Source organism: Protopterus annectens, chromosome 4.part0 (assembly GCF_019279795.1).
Source record: "Protopterus annectens isolate FY-2018-M chromosome 4.part0, PAN1.0, whole genome shotgun sequence".
NCBI lineage: Eukaryota > Metazoa > Chordata > Ceratodontiformes > Protopteridae > Protopterus > Protopterus annectens.
Genome location: NC_056733.1, coordinates 408,485,200 through 408,507,317, shown reverse-complemented (window position 1 = coordinate 408,507,317; position 22,118 = coordinate 408,485,200). Strand labels below are relative to the sequence as shown.

The window sequence follows — 22,118 nt, the reverse complement described above, 5'->3', positions numbered from 1 at the left end:
GTGCTCAAGGAAAGGCTATTTCCAAACAGACAATTTCAAAATGGATAGCCCATTGCATTCGCATTTGTTATTCATTTCATGGAAAATCTGTGCCTGCATACATCAGATCCCACTCCACCAGGGCCACAGCTACCTCTGCAGCTTTCGTCAGGGGGGTCCCTACCAAGGACATTTTAGAAGCAGCTACTTGGAGTTCAGTGCACACTTTCTCCAAGCACTACCATCTTCCACTGTACTCTAAATCTAGAGCGGGCTTTGTCACAGCAGTCTTGCAGGGCGTCCTCGCTCCTCCTAGTACCACTTAGTGCCTACCACCCTTACTCAGCTTTGGGATTCTACCCATCTGTAATGACTGCAGCTGTATGCACGATGAACATAGTACAGTTTTGTACCTACCATAAATGTAGATGTTCGAGTGCTCATACAGCTGCAGTCCAGGTTACCCCTCCTCCATCCCCTCTTAGGACAGGCCTTATGACAAACACCTTTATCATACAACCTATTTGGGGTATTCTTTTATGGTGTATTTGCTTGCAACTGCTGTTTTTTGATTTATCTAGATTGCATGCTTGCATAACATTATGTTTTGCCTTCCTTCTGGGGGCACCTGACATCTGGGGCAAGAAAAACTGAAGAAAATGGCGTCGGCTGCCTCTTTTATACCCCTGCCGCACTGACATCAGGGAAGAAGCGACGACAACCGACGCTGGACCTAGACTTTGGAATTAGGCCGACCGAGGACCCGCCCGACGGAAGGATAACCCATCTGTAATGACTGCAGCTGTATGAGCACTCGAACATCTACATTTATGGTAGGTACAAAACTGTACTTTTTTTCCCTTGAAGATGCTGGGGCAGCCATTTGCTTATTTGGTATACTGGTAAACATTTGTCTGGGGAGATATTATGTAAAAAAATGATCTTGTAATAGGATCTACTAGTGTCTTCTCAGTATTTCTAAAATGAACCATAGCCTAAGTGGTAGGGAATGTATAAGTTTTCTCACCCTGCCCATTAAGTTCTCTTTTACTAGACACAAAAAGCTCTTATAAGGAATAATCTTTACCTCTCTCCTATCCTGGTCCATTGCTGTAATACTGTACTCTTATAACAAGGCAAAACAATGTCACCAGAGTAGAAAAAGCTACTAAACATCATTGTGCTTGGTTTTGGGTTCATGTTCATGTTCACTGCTTTCCAGACGTGGGAATATCGAGCCCACATCTGATGAAGGTTTACAAACAAAAATGTAATTCAGAACATTAATGCAGAGCTTTGTTTTGTGCTTTGGTTGTCACATTAAAGAAAGAGAATTCGACTGTCTGTGAGCTTTATTATGCACCTTCCCAGGTCCATTGTTTGTTTTACAAGTAATCTTTGTGGACCTAGTGCAATTGTCTTTGGACTGTGCTCTCATTAGACAAAACTGGTATTGCGCTCTTTAACAATCTCTTCTCATTCCAATGGCTTCAAACAAACCCATTTATGTTGCATAAACTGTTATTTGGAAACATTATTTATCTTAAAAAATTGGTAGCAATTGTTGGCTTGTAAAATTTTTTGCTTAGAAGATGGTTTTCTATATTAATGAGGTGACCATAGTGTTATTTTCTAGTTTAGGTACAGTCACATGTAAAAATATCCATAGTAAATTAATGGGATTTAAAACAACCTTAATACCATACTCTTTATAGTTCAGGTATTCAGCAAAGGGCCTCAGATGTGACTGCTCCATCTTCCAGGCCATCCTATAGTCTTCTTTTTACCTCTGCCACATATATGGCAAGGATTGATAAGAAGCTCATGGGGCAATTATCTCACAAAAGCACAGACAATCTGCATATACTGGAGCAAACTAAGCCCAGTGGCAGTCTATTATATCTTTAGACAAAATTATGATCAGTAAAGAAATTATTTACTAAGAGCATTAATTATGAACAACTTTTCAGGTCAGAGAATGCTCAAGTCCAAAAGAAAGATAAAATCCATCAAGAATGGCAACAGCTCTGATGAACTCTTGTGCAGATGAAAGCACTTAACTGGGTGTTTTTTTAACAAAGGCAGTTAGGAAGAGATGTCTCCATTCTTTGGAGATTTTTATATTTCATTTATTAAAATTCATTGAGTGTGTATAAATGCCCATCCTGGTTAACAACAGGAAAAATAGTACTCTTCCTTAAGAATGACCTTAAAAACTATAGACCAATAACATGCTTTCTTCATCTTTCTTCTTCCGGCTTTTCCTGGTTAGGGGTCGCCACAGCGGATCACCATCCGCTCATGATTGGCAGTGGAGTTTTATGGTGTTGAGTTGCCAGCCCGGCACCCAACCTTCCACAGAAGGCACACACATGCACGCACTCACACCTAGGGCCAATTTAGTGTGTCCAATCCACCTACAGCATGTCTTTGGGATGTGGGAGGAAACCGGAGCACCCAGAGGAAACCCACACGACCACAGGGAGGACATGCAGACTCCACACAGAAGGTACCCCAGCTGAGGATCGAACCAGAGAACCTCTTGCTGTGAGGTGGCAATGCTAACCGCTGCACCACCATGGCCGCCCCATAACATGCTTTCTGATGATTTATAAACCCTACACTGGAAGTGATGCAGACAGAGTTTATAGTCATTTAGAAGAAAACTCTATTGTGGCATTAGAACAAAAGGGTAACAAAAGAAAGTCATATGGAACAAAGAATCATTTGTTGCTAAATAAATAGATAAATAATAGTGAATTTTAAAAAGAGGGAGAATCTAAGTATGGCCTGCATAGATTACAAAAAAGCATTTGACAGCATTCCACATTCATGGATAATGGAATGCTTACAGGTATATAAGATACACCTACATTGATCAGTTACAGTATAGTGACCATGAAACAGTGATAAACACTTCGCAATTAAGCCACAACAAAAGGCATATTATTATCCCAGGGATAAAAATCCAAAGGGTTCCAGAGGGGTGTTTTTTTGTCACTGCTGTTGTTTCATCTTTTCATCTTGCCCTTTACCCATTAAACTGTTTAGTCAACAGTTTAAGTCTTGATTTCAATTTGGCTCCCAGAAAACAGCCTTGCTTAAACACTTCGCATTTACTTTTTGTGGATGACTTAAACCTATATAGTTCATCAGCTGAGGAGCTGAAAGCACAACTGCAAGTTGTTAACATTTTCCCAGATAATATAAGAATAACATTTAGTCTTGATAAATATGCAAAAGCAATGTTTAAAGCAGAACAGTTGCAGTACCAAAAAAATATCAGTCTGGGACAGGAATGTGTATTAAGGAACTTGAGCAGGAAGGAATCTATAAGTATGTGAGACTTGATGAAGGATCGTCAATAAAACATGAACAAATGCAAATGAAATTTAGAAAGGAATACTTAAGAAAACAGCCTTGACATCTAGTATGTAAACATGCATTTCAGCATGCAGTATAATTTTTTAGTAAATACCATAATGGAATCAAACCTGTTTCTCTACCTTCATTTAAAAATTCATCTACCCATATCAAAAAGTGACTAGTGGAACTGTATGATAATTTCATGTAAAATGCATCATTACACAAATGAGCATGAATTTCTTAAAACTAAGAATTGTGATTTGATTATCACCACTTTTCCCCTTTATCAGCATGTGTAATAACAAACTGATAATTTTGTTTGAGAGACTGTGTTGCCTCTATTGCTCTCTCTCTCTCTCTCTCCATTTTACTTAGATTATTAGTAGAATGGTAACAAATAATGGACATGTTTTGATGGAATTTGCAGGTGCTTCTTCCTCAAAAGGAGAATCCATTGTTTGGTAGAGAGCCAAAACTAATAAGCCATTTCAGCTAGATGACTTCATTTTAAAATAGCCCTCCATGATGAATAGTCGATTTGCTCTCAATAGGATGAAAGCTGATCACAAAGGCTGTCTTATAGGCAGCCATCAGGGGCTCTTCTGTTTTTATACCTTAAGCCTGCTCCTTGGTGGCTGATGTGGGCATTCTCATCAGGTAGACGGGCTACTGTTCCCTCCTAAACAAATAAGTGCTCCTGTCCATATGCTAATGAAAGTGTGTTCCCTGGGGCTTGGAAATCTAAACTCATATTTCTAGTTGCAACAACAGCATTTGTAAGCCTATGCTTGCACTGACTAGAATAATTACTGAACCACTGCCTGCACACTAGAGTCATTTGCCGTTTGCTCTTACTGTTCTCCAACTGGTTGCAGAAGCACATAAGCCAATAACTGAAATCTGATTATCTGGACAATAATCAGGGTTTTATCCTTCTATGCCACAGATCAGGGATTTAAATTCTGTTTTCTTCTAAATTGTGTACTACCTGAAAATGTTCCATATGAAAGAATGGTATAAAGTTCAGCCTCACTCAACATTTCCTAGTATCTATAAGTGACAATGAATGCTTGCTGAGTATCTGTGGAAACATAGCCACTATGTCCACTGTTTATTCTGAATCTGCCCCCATGATCTAATGAATGCATAGCATTACACGTTCTACATTTTTTTGTAACTTCAGACTGTTTGATAGCATCAAAGTTGTTGCTAGCATCTGTAGTAAAGGTATCTGAACCATACAGAACATATTCTGTAAGCAAATTGCCATAATTTCTATTCCAGTAAATAAGAATATAGCTACCACACCGCTAAATCCACTCCCTGAATAAATGTAGTAATAGCCAAAAACAAGAATAGGGAGTGCATTAAGGCAGGCAACAAGTTCTTTCATATAACTATGTAAGCATCAGAAATAATGTCTCTTGCGACTTATATGTTGACCGCTCTTCAGCTCGATATTATACCAGTCTTCAGCTCAGTATAAAGTCACTTCTCACCTCTAGATTACGTTACTGCAAGTAGTAACACTTCACCAAATAAGTTTGTGTTCACTTGCTTCACCATGCAAAATAGGACTAAATCCACCAGTAAAATACACTTGGCAAGCGATGTCTCTGTCAATTACTTATGACTTTATTAACAATAAAGAAGGTAGGCTAGCGCTTTCACCCGTAGGCTTCTTCAGGCCACTAACATTCAACTAATACTGGTTATTTTTATATTCAAATCTATTCACTTTAATTATGATGTCACATCCTGTATTAATCAATTAATGCCTTACGTAAAATCTTCTGTAATATACAAGCGCTATAAACACATATCTAAACATACAAATCTCATATAGGACACATATACTAAAAATGCATACTAAAAATGCATAATGTAATATAATATAAAAAATATTTCATTTGATAAAAACATGTAAAAAATGTATATTATGTTTATATATATATATATATATATATATATATATATATATATATATATATATATATATATATAAAGAACACTAGGTCTTAGACCTTATTTAATGTTCCTATACGCATTTATTGCACACTACTAATCTAAAATGCATATAGATACTTATAAATAAAATTAACATTTCTGATATAAATATACATATATATACTGATGTTCTTTTAAAATATATATATAATTAAATATACATTATATAATTCATTCTATGCATGCAAATATATATATTTTTAATAAATATAATAAATATTAAACCTATGCATTATCAACAGATTTTACTGTCCTAAAATAAGATTTTATATAAAATTTACACATAAAATATAATATAAATGATTTAAACTTGTCATACTCCAATGGGTAGCATATCATTAACATAATTCTATAGCATGAGCAACATTAGAATTAAGTCCTGTCTCCATCAAATAATATCATAAACCTCCAACATGAATATATATCATATCTTATGAAAGAATGCATTCTTCATTTATTCTTTTCTAATAAATATTAGAGTGTATCATAACTTCCTAGCTTTTAATACTGGTTTAATAGGAACTCTATCATTTATTCCTGGTGATTGATCAGCCCTAAATCTGATTATCCATTTCATCTCATTCTGTTCTGTTCTGTTTGATATATCCCCACGTCTAACAGTAATATTATTAATTTGTAAGACCATGAACTTAAATTTACGATCTAACGATGTTTCTTGTACATGTTTGGAAAGTGCATTATTGCAAGATTTTATTTTAATGTTATATATATGTTCTCTCATTCGATCTTTCAATCGTCGATCTGTCTTGCCTACATAAAATGCACAGCAATTTGTGCACGTAACAAGATAAACCACGTGGGCTGTATCACATGTGGCTTGTACAGAAAATGTATAACATTGTTGTGTAACAGGATGCTGTTTCATTAATTAATGAGCAATATCTGCATTTATTACATGGTCTAGTTTTCCCTACCCTATGTGGTTGGTTTTCATTTCCTACCCTATTAGGGCCACATAGCATCCTATATAAATTCAATTTATTCTTATATAGAAATTTAGGATAACTGCCTACTATATCTAAAATACTAGAATCTGTAGTTAGTACATCCCAATACTTCCTATATACTTCTTTTATACCCCAAACATCCTGTGTATGGTATATAGAGACCTTCACTCCTTGCTTCATATAATCCACAGCAATTTCAGTTTCCATTTCCCTTTTTAACTTTTTAACTTTTTCATGCTGCATTACAACTTTATCAAACTTGGTCATAGCATTCATGTGACCAGCACAGTAGTGTGTACAGATGCTGTCCTAAGTATGACCCAGATGACTTAAGTTTAGTAGCTTCTCAGGCACCGAAAGAGCCAGGCAAGTGAGGGTAAGACTGAGTGACATACTGCTTACCTATCCTAAGGGGGAGGGGGGGGGGGCGATAGTCTGGCTTGTTGCGTCATTTATTCCCAGTGAGGATGCATTTGACTGAGAATGTGTGCTATGTCCTCCCAAACTGCTTCAGCAGCAGTCTTCTTGAGGAAGGGCATTGCTTCCTGGTGAGGACATGTATAGGAATGTGCGCATTATTCTGTATAGGTAGGGCACAGAATGGCTGCTGTCATTAGTGAGTGTACATGGTAGATAACAAGGGGCAGAATGATAGGGCTATACTGCAACCCACACCCTTGATGTCTGCCTAAATGATGGCCTCTCTCTGTCTGCTCTTAGCCCTGGTGAAAGGAAAATGAATAGGTCTGTTGGCTAAGAGAGGGCTGATGGTTGGCAGGTAGAAACAATGAAATAAAAACAGAACAACCCATGTGACTCAGCTGTAATATTTTCTATATTAGGTTATACAGTTTTAACCAGCTCACCTAAATGACTTTAATAAAAATTTATTATTACCTTAAAATCGATCATGTACACTGTTTGCCCAATGGCTTGCGTTTCCTCCATAAGCATCAGAAACAATGGTATGCCTCAAACCTTCAAAAGAAGTATATGGTCTCCTAAATGAGGTGCATGGAAAACTCAGATCCAGAAATAACAAAATACCAGCATTACCACAAAAGGCCAATACAGTTTCCTTCATTAACTAAAAATGAATTGCATGTCTAAAAACAGCTGACTAGTTTTGTTTTAGGCTTCCTTAGCGCACTGAAAAGAGACGTAAGAAATTCATATATATGTATATAGAATATCTGATGAATTCAATTAATATATAAAAGTACAACATCATGTACTTCATATATAAAGGTAGATTAACTTTGATAGATTAACTCAATAAAGGAAACCATGAAGCATTGATAATAGGTCTAGATATTCAAAATACCTTTGACTCCTTAAATTGGGGTTATTTATTTAAAGTCTTACAATTATTTGATCCACCCCCCCTTTTTATAACAATGATAAATAAAATCTATGAAAATAATCTAGCATACGTCAAATTAGGTCTCTTTACTTCCAAAGCAAACCAAATCACTAGCGGTACTAGACAAGGTTGTCCCATGTCCCCTATCCTGTTTTCTCTGGCCATAGAAATACTTGCCATTTTAATATGTAATAACCCAAAGATAAGAGGTATAAATATATATGACCAATATATTTATAAAATAATGATGTTTGCTGATGATGTCTTACTTACCTTACCCAACTCTAAGGAAGTGTTTGGTGAAGTGGATATAGTAACAACAAATTTCCAAAAACTTCAGGACTCTCCTTCAACAAATCTAAATCAAAATATTTATTATTAAATAAAAAAAAAGAACATACAGGTTCCAGTTTATCATATTATTGGAAACCAAGTTTCAACTATAGACTATTTAGGAATAGTCCTAGGCAATAATATAGAGGAAACCTTACAGCTTAACTATGCTAAAGCCATAGACTTAAGACATTCATAAGCAAATGGAATAATTTGTTTATAACATTTGATGATAGGTTATAACTGACAAAAATGGTTTTGTTACCTAAAATATTATATATAGCACAAGCCCTTATACTTCCACCAGGAAAGAAAATCCTTAAAGAAATCACTTCAACTCTGATGAAATTCCTATGGTACCCCAAAAGAAATAGAGTGGCATATTTTCATCATATCAGAAAATGAGAAAAAGGGGGGTTAAAATTCTCAGAGATTGAAACTTATATAAAGTCATCTATAATTAAAATAGTGATGAATTGGATACATCCTAGATACTCTTCCAATTAGAAACAGTTACACTCCATTATACTAATGAATGAAAACTATTTATTAAAGAATGCTTTGGTAACTGACAAAGATAACAAGATATGGCACTATTTAAGTTTAAATGTACAGTATAGTACAACAAAATTAACTAAACCAACACTAATAAACAATATTTTTGATGTGTTTAGAAAATTCATTAACACACATTTAGATATAAAACTGTGGTATAGATTTTTAATACCATTTACTATTACAAGGGATTTCCCTGATAAAACACATAGAGAGAGTTTTGGTTTATGGGAAAATAACCTATTTTGTTGGTTGCAATGTATTGAAAACCAGCAAGCTTTGAACACACAAAGTATATTGTCAACCTATGGCCTATCCCCTAATGACTGGTTGGTTCTTCAGAGTGTCACAGCATACACTAAGGATCGGTATAGAATAATACATAACTCATCCTTTAAAACTGTACCAAATATTATAAACTGGATTTTTGGAATTCTATATAATAATATCAATCTTAAGAATGAATTATCATATCTATATAACACTTTAATTGTCTGTAAGACAGCTCCTAAAGATTCTTACTGGTAATACCTACCTAAAGGGTTTCAAGTATCATTATCAATGGAAGATAAAACAAACATTTTATTTTCAGTTAAACTAACTTCTTACTCAAAATTCTGGAAGATTTTTCTTTGGAAATTTCTACACAGATCCTTTTTGACACCTGAGAAACTCTCAAAAATGAACCCTTCAAACAGTAAGTTATGTTGGAGGTGTCATCTGTTCACTAATGCTGACTGGTCTCATATTTTATATGACTGTACTAATATTAAACCATATTGGAATGAGATTAACAAATTTCTTCAAGCTATCCATACTGATATATTTGTTTTGACAAAGTCTTTAATTTTACTGAATGTTGTTAACAGTAATAATATGAAGAAAGATAACCTGTATTTGTTGTGGACAATGTTAGCAATAGCCAGAAAATGTATAACTAGAAGATGGAACTCTAATGTAGCACCCACAATGGAGGAATTCCTATCAACACTGAAGAAATGCATACTAATGGAGAAAAGAACTAAAGAGTTACGAACTTTTCCTAAGCCATCGGTTAATAGTCCGTGGAGGAAAGTTTTGAATTTGATTGATACCCTACAGGTGGAACCAAACTCTTCCTAACTATCATAGTTTATATATTAACTTATTATTTAACTACAAATGTTTTGATCTGAATCCTTTTTGTCAGGCTGAATGTAAATAGTATAAATAGTTACTAAATATTATGAATGTATTAAATTATTGTGTTACTTCATCAAAATAAAAATCATGTGAGTAAAAAAAATATGAAGGTAGAGATCAAAACATGTTAAAGAATTTGGTGACTTATTAAATCTGTACCCATATTAAATACACAGTTTTGGCTAGGAATTGAAGCCAAGCCATGCACAGAGCAAGTGAATATTCTAAGACTGGATAAACATTATTTTATTTTTATTTGTTGACTGGGGTACAGTGTTGATCCATTCTGACATTTTTTAGGCTCAGCCTGGAGAAAACAGATACAAATCATATGGAACCAAACATCAGTAAGAGATGCCACAAGTAGAAATGAATGCAGTCAAGCAGTAAATAGAGACTGCATATACCCAGCAGGTAATTTTAAGCCTTTGAATAATGTTACTACAATTCACTCTACAGACTGCCTTGTAGTACAAGAGGCAGCTGGACATCAGCCGAAGGCCACATATTATGTGAAAGAGTAGGTACGCCAGAAAAGTAATACGGTATTAAAAACATATGTTACAGAGGATGAAAAATCTCTATATTGTGCATATATCCTTAATCATATGAAGCCTACAAAAATTGATTTCTCAATATGTAAAGATTGTTGAACTAATTATATATTAATATTAGTGATTTTTGAACAATCCTCATTTTTTCACACATTTCAAAAATATATATGAATGAACATTTAACATAGTATACAGTTAGGGAGGCAACCATCTGAATTCTTAGTACAGCCTAGAGTGAGTCTCGAAATATAGAGATCATATGTTCAAAAGAACCTACTTACACATGTTAAGTCAGAGATGACATTTTTTTGAATATTCCCTTTTATCTAAGGTATGGCAATTGCGGAGTGGGTATATATAAGTTTGAGGAAGAAAAGCGATTTTTGAGATTTGCTTTTCTATGTCTACAGTCTTTTTTTTTTGGGCTTCTCGGCACTCAGCATTTCGAATGCCGACATTTCAGTAGAGATCCATTTTAGACTTTAAAATCCAAAAAAGCTAAACCTAGCTGGTGGATGAACTAAAACAGATTTGTGGACAGCATTACTTTTTATAGCATATATCAGAAAATAGTGCTCAATTTCAGAAGAAAAATGTATCAGCTTACAAATATGTTTACACATACTAATGAATCTTTTCTCATTTGGAGGATTATACTGATTTTTACAGCAGGTCTTAGCATTTATTCTTCTGCTCTGACTTGTCCTCTGAGAGCTACAATTTATGTTCTTTCATTGGCTGTTTTGTACAACCAATGAGACAGTAGCTTATAAAGGTCAAAATGGAGTCTGCAAACTCACTGTAGGGCCTAGCTACAGTGTGCTTTGGTCCGTTGAATAGGCGAATAGCACCATGCAGCTGGAAAAAAAGACCAGTAGCAGAGTGGACCTCTAGATGATTTTATTTCTGATGCATTACTGATGCATATTTTTCTAGCTATATAGTGCTATTTGTCCATTAAACAGAGCAATAGCACAAATGCAATTAAAAAAAAAACAGACCAGTAGTAGTACAGTACAACTAGAAAAATAGACCAGTGGTACAGGCAGCTATTAGTCAGTTCACCACAGTGCTGCTAGAAGCTTTAGACTCCAGCATTGTATGATGCTCTTGATACAAGACCGCAGTTGTAGCAAGGAGCTTGCCCAAAATTTTTAACTACTGTGTTACAGCCCCAGTCTTTTAGTTTGGAAGAATTTTTTAATCCTCAACTTTTTGTCCATCTACTATGATTTTTGAAGAGCCTTACTATAATTTTTAGCATTCAGAGGATGAGATATGTATATTTGCAGGTAACACGGTTGCCACAGTGGTAGCATCCCGTGGTAGTACTCAATAATAGAGACAACCCTGGTGACCCATAGTCTATTATGTCTTAGAAAATGCTGAGTTTATCATTTGCAATTTTTTGATTTTCAGGTAAACATTAATCTAGGAAGAGATTAAGTAATATCTTACCACGTAACAGGATTTAATAAACTAAAAGACTAATAACTAAAAATACAACAAAGGAGGAAACTTCAGGCACTGTGGCTCATCACTTTATTAAATCACTTTAGTGACTACATGAAAATATAGTATACAAAGAATTAAAACTACTAACAAATTAGGCAGAGGACTTTAAGAGCAAACCTGTATTCAAGATCATCACATGCACACTACCACAAAAATTCAAAACAAAAATACTTAAAAATAAAAAGAAATTATATATATTTCATCTGCCACCTCAATTCTTTGTACTCCAGAGATAAATTAGATGGACCACATGATCAATAACAATATATTTAAATGAGTGCAGGGGATTGTTTTTAATATGTTTATATAAAGCATTAATTTCACCAGTCCTTTGAGTGTCAAACTGCTGCTGATAAATCCTGTTTTTTTAAGGCCCTTATTGTGTCTTCCCTATATAAAAACATTGACACGTTTGGTACTTGGCCACATAAATAATGCCTTTACTTTCACAATAATATCTACAGGTAAGTTTTATGGTACCAAAGCTCTCAAGATATATGTCAGATGTCTAAAAAACAAACCTACACTGAGAGCAGTGCCCACATTTAACCATTTTACCTTCTATCGTACTAGTATGGGGACCTTCCAATAGAGTTTTAAAGCAAGTGTCTTTCTTATATACTACTATTGGGTTTTCTCTGACTTTACTCAAATGCTCCTTTTCAACCCCAAACAAACAAACAAACAAACAAACAAACAAACAAACAAGCACCCGTTTTTGCGAACAAGGTTGCAAATCTCCTGAAAATGAGAATTACAGGGTAAGACAAGGGCTTTCTGAAAGTTTGCCTGCTTTTCCGGAACAACTGAAACTCCGCCTATAGGGAGACCAACACTACCCTTGCTCACCACTAACAGTGGAGAAAATCTCTTGTTTCCTTTTTGCCTCAACTTCCTGAAATATACAATTTAAAAATGTTTCAGGTAACCCCTCTGGTTAACATTCCTCTTAGCGTTGAGCATTCCTTATGGAAGGTGACATTGTCACTCACCATACGTGCTATCCTCACACACTGACCCTTAACCAAGGATGTCTTTTGATGAAGGGGACGCCAACTCTCAAAGTGCAACAAGTAGTGGGTTTTCTATACAAGGTAGACTCAAATCTATGATGTATTTTGTTTTTGATGATACAAACATCAAAATAATTGACCCTGTCTTACTGCACTTCTATAGTAAATCCCAAGAAATCAGTACTACTATTCAAAAACTGGAAAAACTGGTTTAGTCTGTCTCTGGAATCCCTCCAAAAAATTATGATGTCAACTAAAAAATGACCATATATGGACCAACAATCCTTATATTCAGATTTGAAAACCATAGTGTTTTCCCAGTGAGCCAAAACCAGATTAACAAATATTGGGGCATACACAGGCCCCATTGCTACACCGCTGTTTTGTCTAAATAACTGATTCTCAAAATACAACCACACAAACCGGTGAATGAAAGGCGCACCATAAACCAGGAACACAAACACCTTCAAGCCCAGCTAAGTGGTGGTACAAAGGCAGTAAAGACTCCAACAGTAATCCAAAATAGATAATTTAATATTCCAAATGTATACAGTTAAGCGCTTTTGTCCAGGAAACCCTGGACTTCATCAGAACCAATTAATCAATCTAAAAGATACCATTTAAATACACTAGAACAACCAATCACAATGTTGCATGTAAAATACATAAAAATGTAAACAATTAACTATTTAAAAACATGTAAAAAGACAGTATAAACTACTACAAACATAATTAAACTATAATTCAAGTGCTCTATGTTTTAAAAAGGGCATAATTGAAATGTATTCATTAATCCCAGGGGTATGAGTGGCATTCAACCATAATTACCATTTTAACTCTGCTCTCTCTATTGTGTTGGCCCAATCCCATCCCCTGGAACTCATCTCAACAATTTCCAAAATTCCAAATAAAAATTGCGAACAACCCTCACTACTTCCTAAATGTACAAAGAGCGCATTATTAATATTTTTTGTCTGATGGCATAAATACGTTCAGAAATTCTCCTGTGGAGAGTCCTCTCTGTTTTCCCTATGTAAAAATCAAAACAGTTCTGACATACTGCTATGTAGACCAAACCTTTTGTTCCACAATTACCCACTACTCTCCTCACTTTTATACCAAATTCACCAATATATAATGTTGGTTCTTTCAAAATGTATTTACAATAGTTACAGTGTCCACAACTTGTTGTACCCTTGCCTACCACACTTTTTATCATTGTAGGGTGTTCAAACAAAAATTTTAAGTTTGCATTAGTTTTAAACACAAATCTAGAGTTAGTACCCATAATCATTTGAAGTTTATTATTTGTCCTAAATAAAATCCAATTTTTATTCAGGATATCCTTAACTTGTTTGCTGAAACACCCATAAGTCAAAACCATACTATTTTCATATTCATTGGAAGTTGCTACTTCCTTGTGGGTATCAATAGTGTTACCCAACAAGGGTGTATACCTCACTCCCCAGTTGTCCTTCACTAAATTATACATTTCCAAAACAATTTTCTCTGGATAACCTCTGTCTTTGAAATAACCCTTCAAAATATCCATCTCCCTAATAGCACTAGTTAAGGATGAACACACTCTTGCCACTCTAATAAATTGACCCTTAACAATATTTTTTTTCATAAAATAAGGGTGACTGCTGCTATATTCCAGATAATCGTTGGAGAATGTGGGTTTCCTATATATAGTGGAAGTAAAATCTTTCAAAAAACTATCTTTGCTGATCAAAACGTCAAGATAATTAATTGTTTCACTGTTATGTGTGGAAGTGAATTTAAAATGATCACTAATTCCATTAACGTAATCACAAAATTGTTCGCCTAAATCCTTCCACAATATAAAAATATTGTCCAAAAATCTTAAATAAATGGACCATTTGTAATTAAATTCAGTACAAAACACATTCTTTTTCTCCCAACTATATTATTAGTTCTAATAATAATAATAATAATAATAATGCCCTCTTTAGGCATTTAGGAAGTAGTGAGGGTTGTACGTGATTTTTATTTTGAATTTTGGAAATTGTTGAGATGAGTTCCAGGGGATGGGATTGGGCCAACACAAAAGAGAGAGCAGAGTTAAAATGGTAATTATGGTTGAATGCCACTCATACCCCTGGGATTAATGAATACATTTCAATTATGCCCTTTTTAAAACATAGAGCACTTGAATTTTAGTTTAATTATGTTTGTAGTAGTTTATACTGTCTTTTTACATGTTTTTAAATAGTTAATTGTTTACATTTTTATGTATTTTACATGCAACATTGTGATTGGTTGTTCTAGTGTATTTAAATGGTATCTTTTAGATTGATTAATTGGTTCTGATGAAGTCCAGGGTTTCCTGGACAAAAGCGCTTAACTGTATACATTTGGAATATTAAATTATCTATTTTGGATTACTGTTGGAGTCTTTACTGCCTTTGTACCACCACTTAGCTGGGCTTGAAGGTGTTTGTGTTCCTGGTTTATGGACCTCCTCAGGGGTGGGTACTCTTGATCATATGCCGGGCATTGATCATATGCATTTTTTCATTCACTGATTTGTGTGGTTGAGTTTCGTTTGCAGTGTGAGCCAGGGCTGTTTGGTGGTGCTTTTTGTGTTATTTCAACTATTGGCTTTCTGCCTGTCATGGAAAGAACCCAGAGCGAAACGCTAGACGAAAGATCTCTACAGACACTGTCTAATTCGGAGGATTCAGCACTGAATAGTGGAAACCTCACACAGTTAATCATGATTTTATCACAAAAAGTTTCACAATTGCAAGAAACTGTTGATAATAGGAGATCAAACATTAGTACTGGCAGTAAAACGGGTTCCCGTGGTAACAGGGAACCACGTTTAAAAAGTACATGTGATCATTCACTTCCGGGATTTCTTAATTCCGGTTCTGTTACACTGACTCAGACGGAGATACCGTGTGGGTAAGGTAGACATTCTACAAGTGAGACCAACGATTTGCGGAACTTAAGAGACTGGCTAAATATGGATAATTTTTTTTCTTTTGCTGGACTCAATTCGCAGGTTAACAAAGGGAACATAAAATCTGGACTTAAGGACTTTGAATCCTTGTTATTGAAGGTACGTAACCTTCAATGCGACAATGCTTTTCTGAAGAGTCACTTTGTAATAAGCGAGTCCCTAGAGGACTTAAAATGTATACATTTCCAAACGGGCTATTTAAGGGTGAAAAATAATGTGATAATTTAGTCAAAATGTTTGATAGGCATGAGTTTGAACTCATGGAATTCATTATAAAAATAAATATTCAAAGACTCGACAAATTATTAGTAGATGTTGATAAATTGAACAATGTTATAATAAATGTTCATTTTAATGATTATAACATATGATATGAGGGCATTTTTGAGAATGTGAAAAAGCAAACTGATATTAACATTAAAAGAAAGATGAGTAAATTGTTAAGAGATGAAATGGAGTATAAAGAAAGGCAGGTCTACCCCTTCCCCAAATCCTATTCATTAAATAACAATGATACACAAGGCCCACGAGATAGGGAGAGGAATTTTGATAACATGGGGAATAATATGGACAATGCCTATGTGGAAGATGAATTAGAAGAGTATGATCAAGAGTACCCACCCCTGAGGAGGTCCAAAAGGCTCATTAACAAGGGTACAAGTTATAATAATAACAACCAGAATTTGTTAGGATGGCAGGGATAGGGGAAGAGGACAAACGTCCAGAGGACAGGGGTGGAAGAGAGAGAGTTACAACAACTGAGTAGTACATCCACCATTGAGACTGACTATATCTGTCAGTTTTGAAGGGAGATTATTAAGTTGTGGAGGGTTTAATATTTATAATTACTCGAATGAGGATATTAGGTATGAGCATTTCTCACGTTTAAAAAAGGGTACGAAGTTCATCCCGGCCTGAAAAGAGGATGTCTCTCAGACGCTTCTGGAACTAAGAAACTATACAAGGAAGTTGAATTTGAAGTACATTTTCAAGAAGGAAGCTGGTACAACTAGTAATACCAACAGCTTAGGTCCTCTTACAACATTTAGGTTTTAAAAAAAAGTTGTTATAACCCCCCACTACACCCTACTATTGCATCCTTTGAAGACATTTGTACAAAGGAAAATTTTAAATTATATTCAACTAATAAGAGGGAATACTTTAATTTATCACCAGATGAAAGTAAAATATCAGAAAATATTAGGGGTAATAATAGCATTAGAGTTATGAAGCCTGATAAATATGGGGGTATTGCTATTGTTAATAAGATTAACTATAATTGTCATATTTTAGCTATGTTGCATGATGAGGAGAGATATATTGTTGTCTCTAAAATGAAATCAACATAGCACAAAGAAAGATTTGCCTTATGTTAGAAGACAGTTTGTTTCAGGGATGTATTAATGAAACCATTTTTAACTTTTTGGTTAACAAGTACCCGTTAATTCCATTAGTTTTTGGTATCACAAAGATACATAAGGACATCTTTGACCCCCCCATACAGGCTTATAATTTCATCACAATATAGTATGACTTATTCATTGTGTATATCTGTGGGGGTTCCGGACGTTTGCTCGAATGAGCAAACGACTGAAACTCAAACAGCCGGGCATACTTATGCGAAAGTGCTTTTCACTGAAGAAGTACTTTCGTATAAGTATGTCTGTTGCCGAGGCTGTACTACGGTGCGGGTAAGGGAAAATTCCCTTTTCCACTCTGTAGTGCGGTCTCGATGGGAGAATATTAAAGTAGGGGTGTGTGCGGGGCACTGCTAAAATGTTAATGTACTGTTTTTTTTTTTTTTTTTTTGTAACATGCTTTAACGAAAGCGCTTTTTCAATAAAAGAGCTTTCGTTAAAGTGTGTTCGATTATGGATTCAGACGTTTGCTTATTCGAGCAAACATCCTATATCCATTTGTGGATAGATTGGTGAGAGAGTCCTTGGTTCCCATTGATTATATTCTTAAAGACTCATGGGACTTCCTTTCACATTTTAAGAAGGAGTTGTACAGTGACAATTGTTCTTTTACTACCATTGATATTTGTGACTTATTTACTTCCATACCCCATGGGACTGGGCTGGAGTTGTTTTATGAAGCCTTGCAGGAGAGAACCTCTTTGAATAACTTGTTGCTAAACTTTGTTATGCTGTCAATGGAAACTATTTTGAAAAATAATTTTTTTAGTTTTGAAGGGGAATACTTTAAACAAAATCAAGGGGTTGCTATGGGTTCTAGTTGCACCCCTTTATTTGCTAACTTAGTCATGTATAGTTGGGAGAAAAATAATGTGTTTTGTACTGAATTTAATTACAAAGTGTCCATTTAGTTAAGATTTTTGGATGATATTTTTATATTGTGGAAGGAAGGGGATTTAGAGGAACAATTTTGTGATTACATTAATGGAATTAGTGATTATTTTAAATTCACTTCCACACATAACAGTGAAACAATTAATTATCTTGATGTTTCGATCAGCAAAGATAGTTTTTTGAAAGATTTTACTTCCACTATATTATAGGAAATGCACGTTCTTCAACGATTAACTAGAATATAGCAGCAGTCACCCTTATTTTATGAAAAAAAGTATTGTTAAGGGTCAATTTATTAGAGTGGCAAGAATGCGTTCATCCTAACTAGTGCTATTAAGGAGATGGATGTTTTGAAGGGTTATTTCAAAGACAGAGGTGATAGTTCATGTTTGTACTGAAAAGTCATTATTCACATAAATGATTGTGTGTCATATTTCAAAAAAGTTGCTTCCAGTGCAAGTCTGCCCTGATTCCAAAAGACCCCCTCTTAGTGTAAGTGATTTACATCAGTGTAAGGCCTGTCTATAAAACAGGCCTACTACAGAGACCAGAATCCAAAAGACCTGCTCTTAGTGTAAGTGGTCACTTACACTGACAACAAGTTTTTTTGAATCAGGGACTGTGTCTCCAGCTTTTAAGATTGTTCCTTTATTCCACAAAATAGAAAAAAATTCTTCTTTTAGCAGGTATGTCTGCAGTTTAATCAATATATGTTTTGGCTACTTTTTCAGTCTCAAATTAGGAGTATTAATTCTATATATTCTTTCTATTTTAATATCAGCAGAAAGTATAATCCATGTACTGAGGCATTTTGTCACAGTCTTTATAGTCCTTCCCTCATTCATTCTATTACGGCTATAAAACATCGATGTCTCTGCATGACCTATGTTCGTGTTCAGCCAGTTTTTGTGCCATTTGTTCATATTTTAGAAGCTGTTTCACCACTGTTTCTCTCATCGCCCTTTTAGCAGTTTGCATACATGTTTCCTCTGAATATCTAAACACCTTTTATGCCCTGCAGTCTCCTGTTATTTTTTCCTTTACATTCCAACAGGGACCCACTTACCTTGAAGAAGCTCAGAGTGCATTTGGTCAGTCCTTCTCTACAGGATGATTGAAGATTTTCTTTCCTGCTGCTAATATTACCATCTGATCTTCCCACATCTACTCCATGCTGATTGCTTTTTCTTTTTACGTTTTCATGGTTATTCCCCCTTTTACTTAATTTTTCTTTTCTTTGTTAATATTCTGGGCATCATAGACACTTCTACCAACTTCTGTTAACAAATTCAGCAGTTTGCTGGATTTTGCTGTTTTTAATGGTTCTTAGCCCAGATCTGTGTTTTAGCTGCTCACACTACTGCCATCTTGGAATCCTGTCTCCTCTGTATATTATTCCCATGTCTTGCGATAACAAATCCACCTTCATCATCACACTGGCAAAATACCATCATGTCTATTTTCATCATTTGAGTTATGCCAACTTATTTGCTGCTTTCACCTTCCCTACTATATTTTAAACACATTTAAGTATATTTCCCAATCACCTTCCTCTGTGAATCACATCAAACCTTTTACTACTTGTGTCTTCAGAAAACACATATTCTCTCTCCCTTTTTTTTCTTTTTATTGCATTTTGCATTGTCTTTTATACTTATCTTATAGTATAATCTAAGGTCTTCTGCACGGCCCAGTTTTTTTTTCATACTTTTTTTTCCACATTTCACTGCTGTTTCTTGGGAATGTATACTTTTATAATGTCATACTCTGTTGTTTTGCTGGATTCCTGTACCTTGCAAAACTTAGTTGATTTTTTTTTTATTATTATATGGTGTTTCTGTCCTGTGGTGCTCCAATTATCTGTTGTGTACCAGAGAACCCAATCCCCATGTACCAAATTGTCTGGCTTATTTGCCCATATCAGAGCCATTCTTGTTGGGGGCTTCAGCAAAGTAACAAACACATGTCTGATTAAACTGGTTAGGAGAGATCAACATGTTAGATTTATGTGCAGAATCATTCTTAAAGTTCTGCTGGAATTAAAAATGAAAACTAAACCCTCCCAAGTGCAGATCTCTGTGAACATCATCAAAGTGGGACTATAGTACTGAGCTGCAGAGGCAAGCATGCGTGCTGCCACAAAATGCATCTATCCAGAGTATAGCACAAAATTCTACTTGGTAGCTCCAGGCATGTATCTCATGCCATAGCTCACTGTTGTGATTCCATGTAATCCACCCAGTCTGCACCAACAATCACTAGCATTGGGTAATGGGTTGCCTCCCCTCCCCAGGAGGGGAGTGAGCCAGTGTTGGCTACTCACTCCTCCCTTTCCTATCTGGCTTCTCCGACACCCTGCTCACTTGATTCTTGTCAGCTTTGGCATATGTTTTCTCCTGATTGTCTAATGTATCATGGCGCAGTAGGTTTTATACAGATCAGCCAGTAGATGAAGAAGTTATTGCAGGGCATAATGTCTGATTTAATAGTGGACTCCTAAAAAATACAAGTTATACCTTAATTATCATAAAGCTGTAATGCACACACACACACACACACACGCACACACACACACACACACACACACACACACACACACACACACACACACACACACACACACACACACACACACACACACACACACAGAAGGGTACAGAGACAGAACTGCAATTGTGCTGCTATATAGTTCCAGTGGACATTAGAGCTGCCATCTGCATAACTCTGGGCAGGGCACATTAGAGCTGTCATCTGTGTAACTCTGGACAGGGCACATCAAAGCTGCCATCTGCACGACCCTGGACAGGGATTTTAATACATTGTTTGAGCACCAACCTGCTTCCTCATGTTCTACCCCCCCCCCATACATCTTTACTCTCATATATACTAGCTCTGACATCAAACAGAAAACTGTATATATGAGCAAGCACACATGAAAATGGATTTTCCACCTGATTCTTTCTTTTTTTCTAGCAGCACAATCTCACTCCACACAATAACAATCAAGCTCATTATGGAAACTCTTGTTCTTCTTTCGGCTTTTCCCGGTTAGGGGTCGCCACAGCAGAACTCCAGTCTGCTAATGACTGGCAGTAGATTTTTACGGTGTTGAGGTGCCAGCCCAACATCCAACCTTCAACAAAGGCACGCCCATTCACACATGTCTTTTGAATGCCACTCGACCGCGGGGAGGACATGCAGACTCCACACAGAAGGCGCTCCAGCCAAGAATCGAACGGGAGAACCTCTTGCTGTGAGGCAACAACGCTACCGCTGCACCACTGAGGCTTACCAAGCAAAAGACACTTGAATAAACAGAATCCTAGATGCAGAGGCTAGAGAATATAGAGTTATCTAATAATGAGAGAACAGAAAATTAGAACAGATTTAAAATAGAAAAATTCTGTATTGCACATATCAGAACATATGGTACAACTTGTACTACTAGAAGCAACTGCATGCACTTATATTAGTTTCATCAAATATTATTTCATTACTGAAAAATATATTTTACATTTGAAACACTAGGTGATTTGACTAATTGTATTTGTTCCATTTGGTTCACATCAATACTCTTGAAAAAATAGTAAGAAAAATTTCGATGACTACAATATTGTTGTGGTTGTGATTTTGACCATTGTTTTTTCTCACCCACAGAGCCCCGCTCATTGATGGGAATAATATATGCAAACATGGACCAAGCCTTGGGACCCATTCCTCCATCTTCCACAAAAATGTCTCAGGGGGACAGCAAAGACTTCTTTCTTGTCAGCAGTGTCATATCAGCTTCTGTCTCACCACTGAAGGGGAATGTATCTGCTATTTTAAATGTCATCACATCACCTCAGAATGTAAGTGACAACAATTATGATTCTAAGTTGGGAGGTAATAAATGTGTTATGCATCAAGCTGTGACATGAAATACAGATACATCCAATAAAATCACACTTCAAGTGATTTATGAGGTACAAAGAATTGCTTT

The 22,118-nt window shown here is 35.6% G+C and overlaps 1 protein-coding gene across 2 annotated transcripts in view; it reads left to right on the top strand.

The window, feature by feature from the left end:
* LOC122799354 (adhesion G-protein coupled receptor D1-like) overlaps positions 1–22,118 on the top strand; it is a 689,306-nt gene that overhangs the window by 385,722 nt on the left and 281,466 nt on the right. For both annotated transcript variants that reach the window (XM_044068349.1, XM_044068348.1), the window contains one exon: positions 21,794–21,987. In XM_044068349.1, coding sequence (XP_043924284.1) covers positions 21,794–21,987 — 194 coding nt within the window. The remainder of the gene's footprint in view (positions 1–21,793; positions 21,988–22,118) is intronic.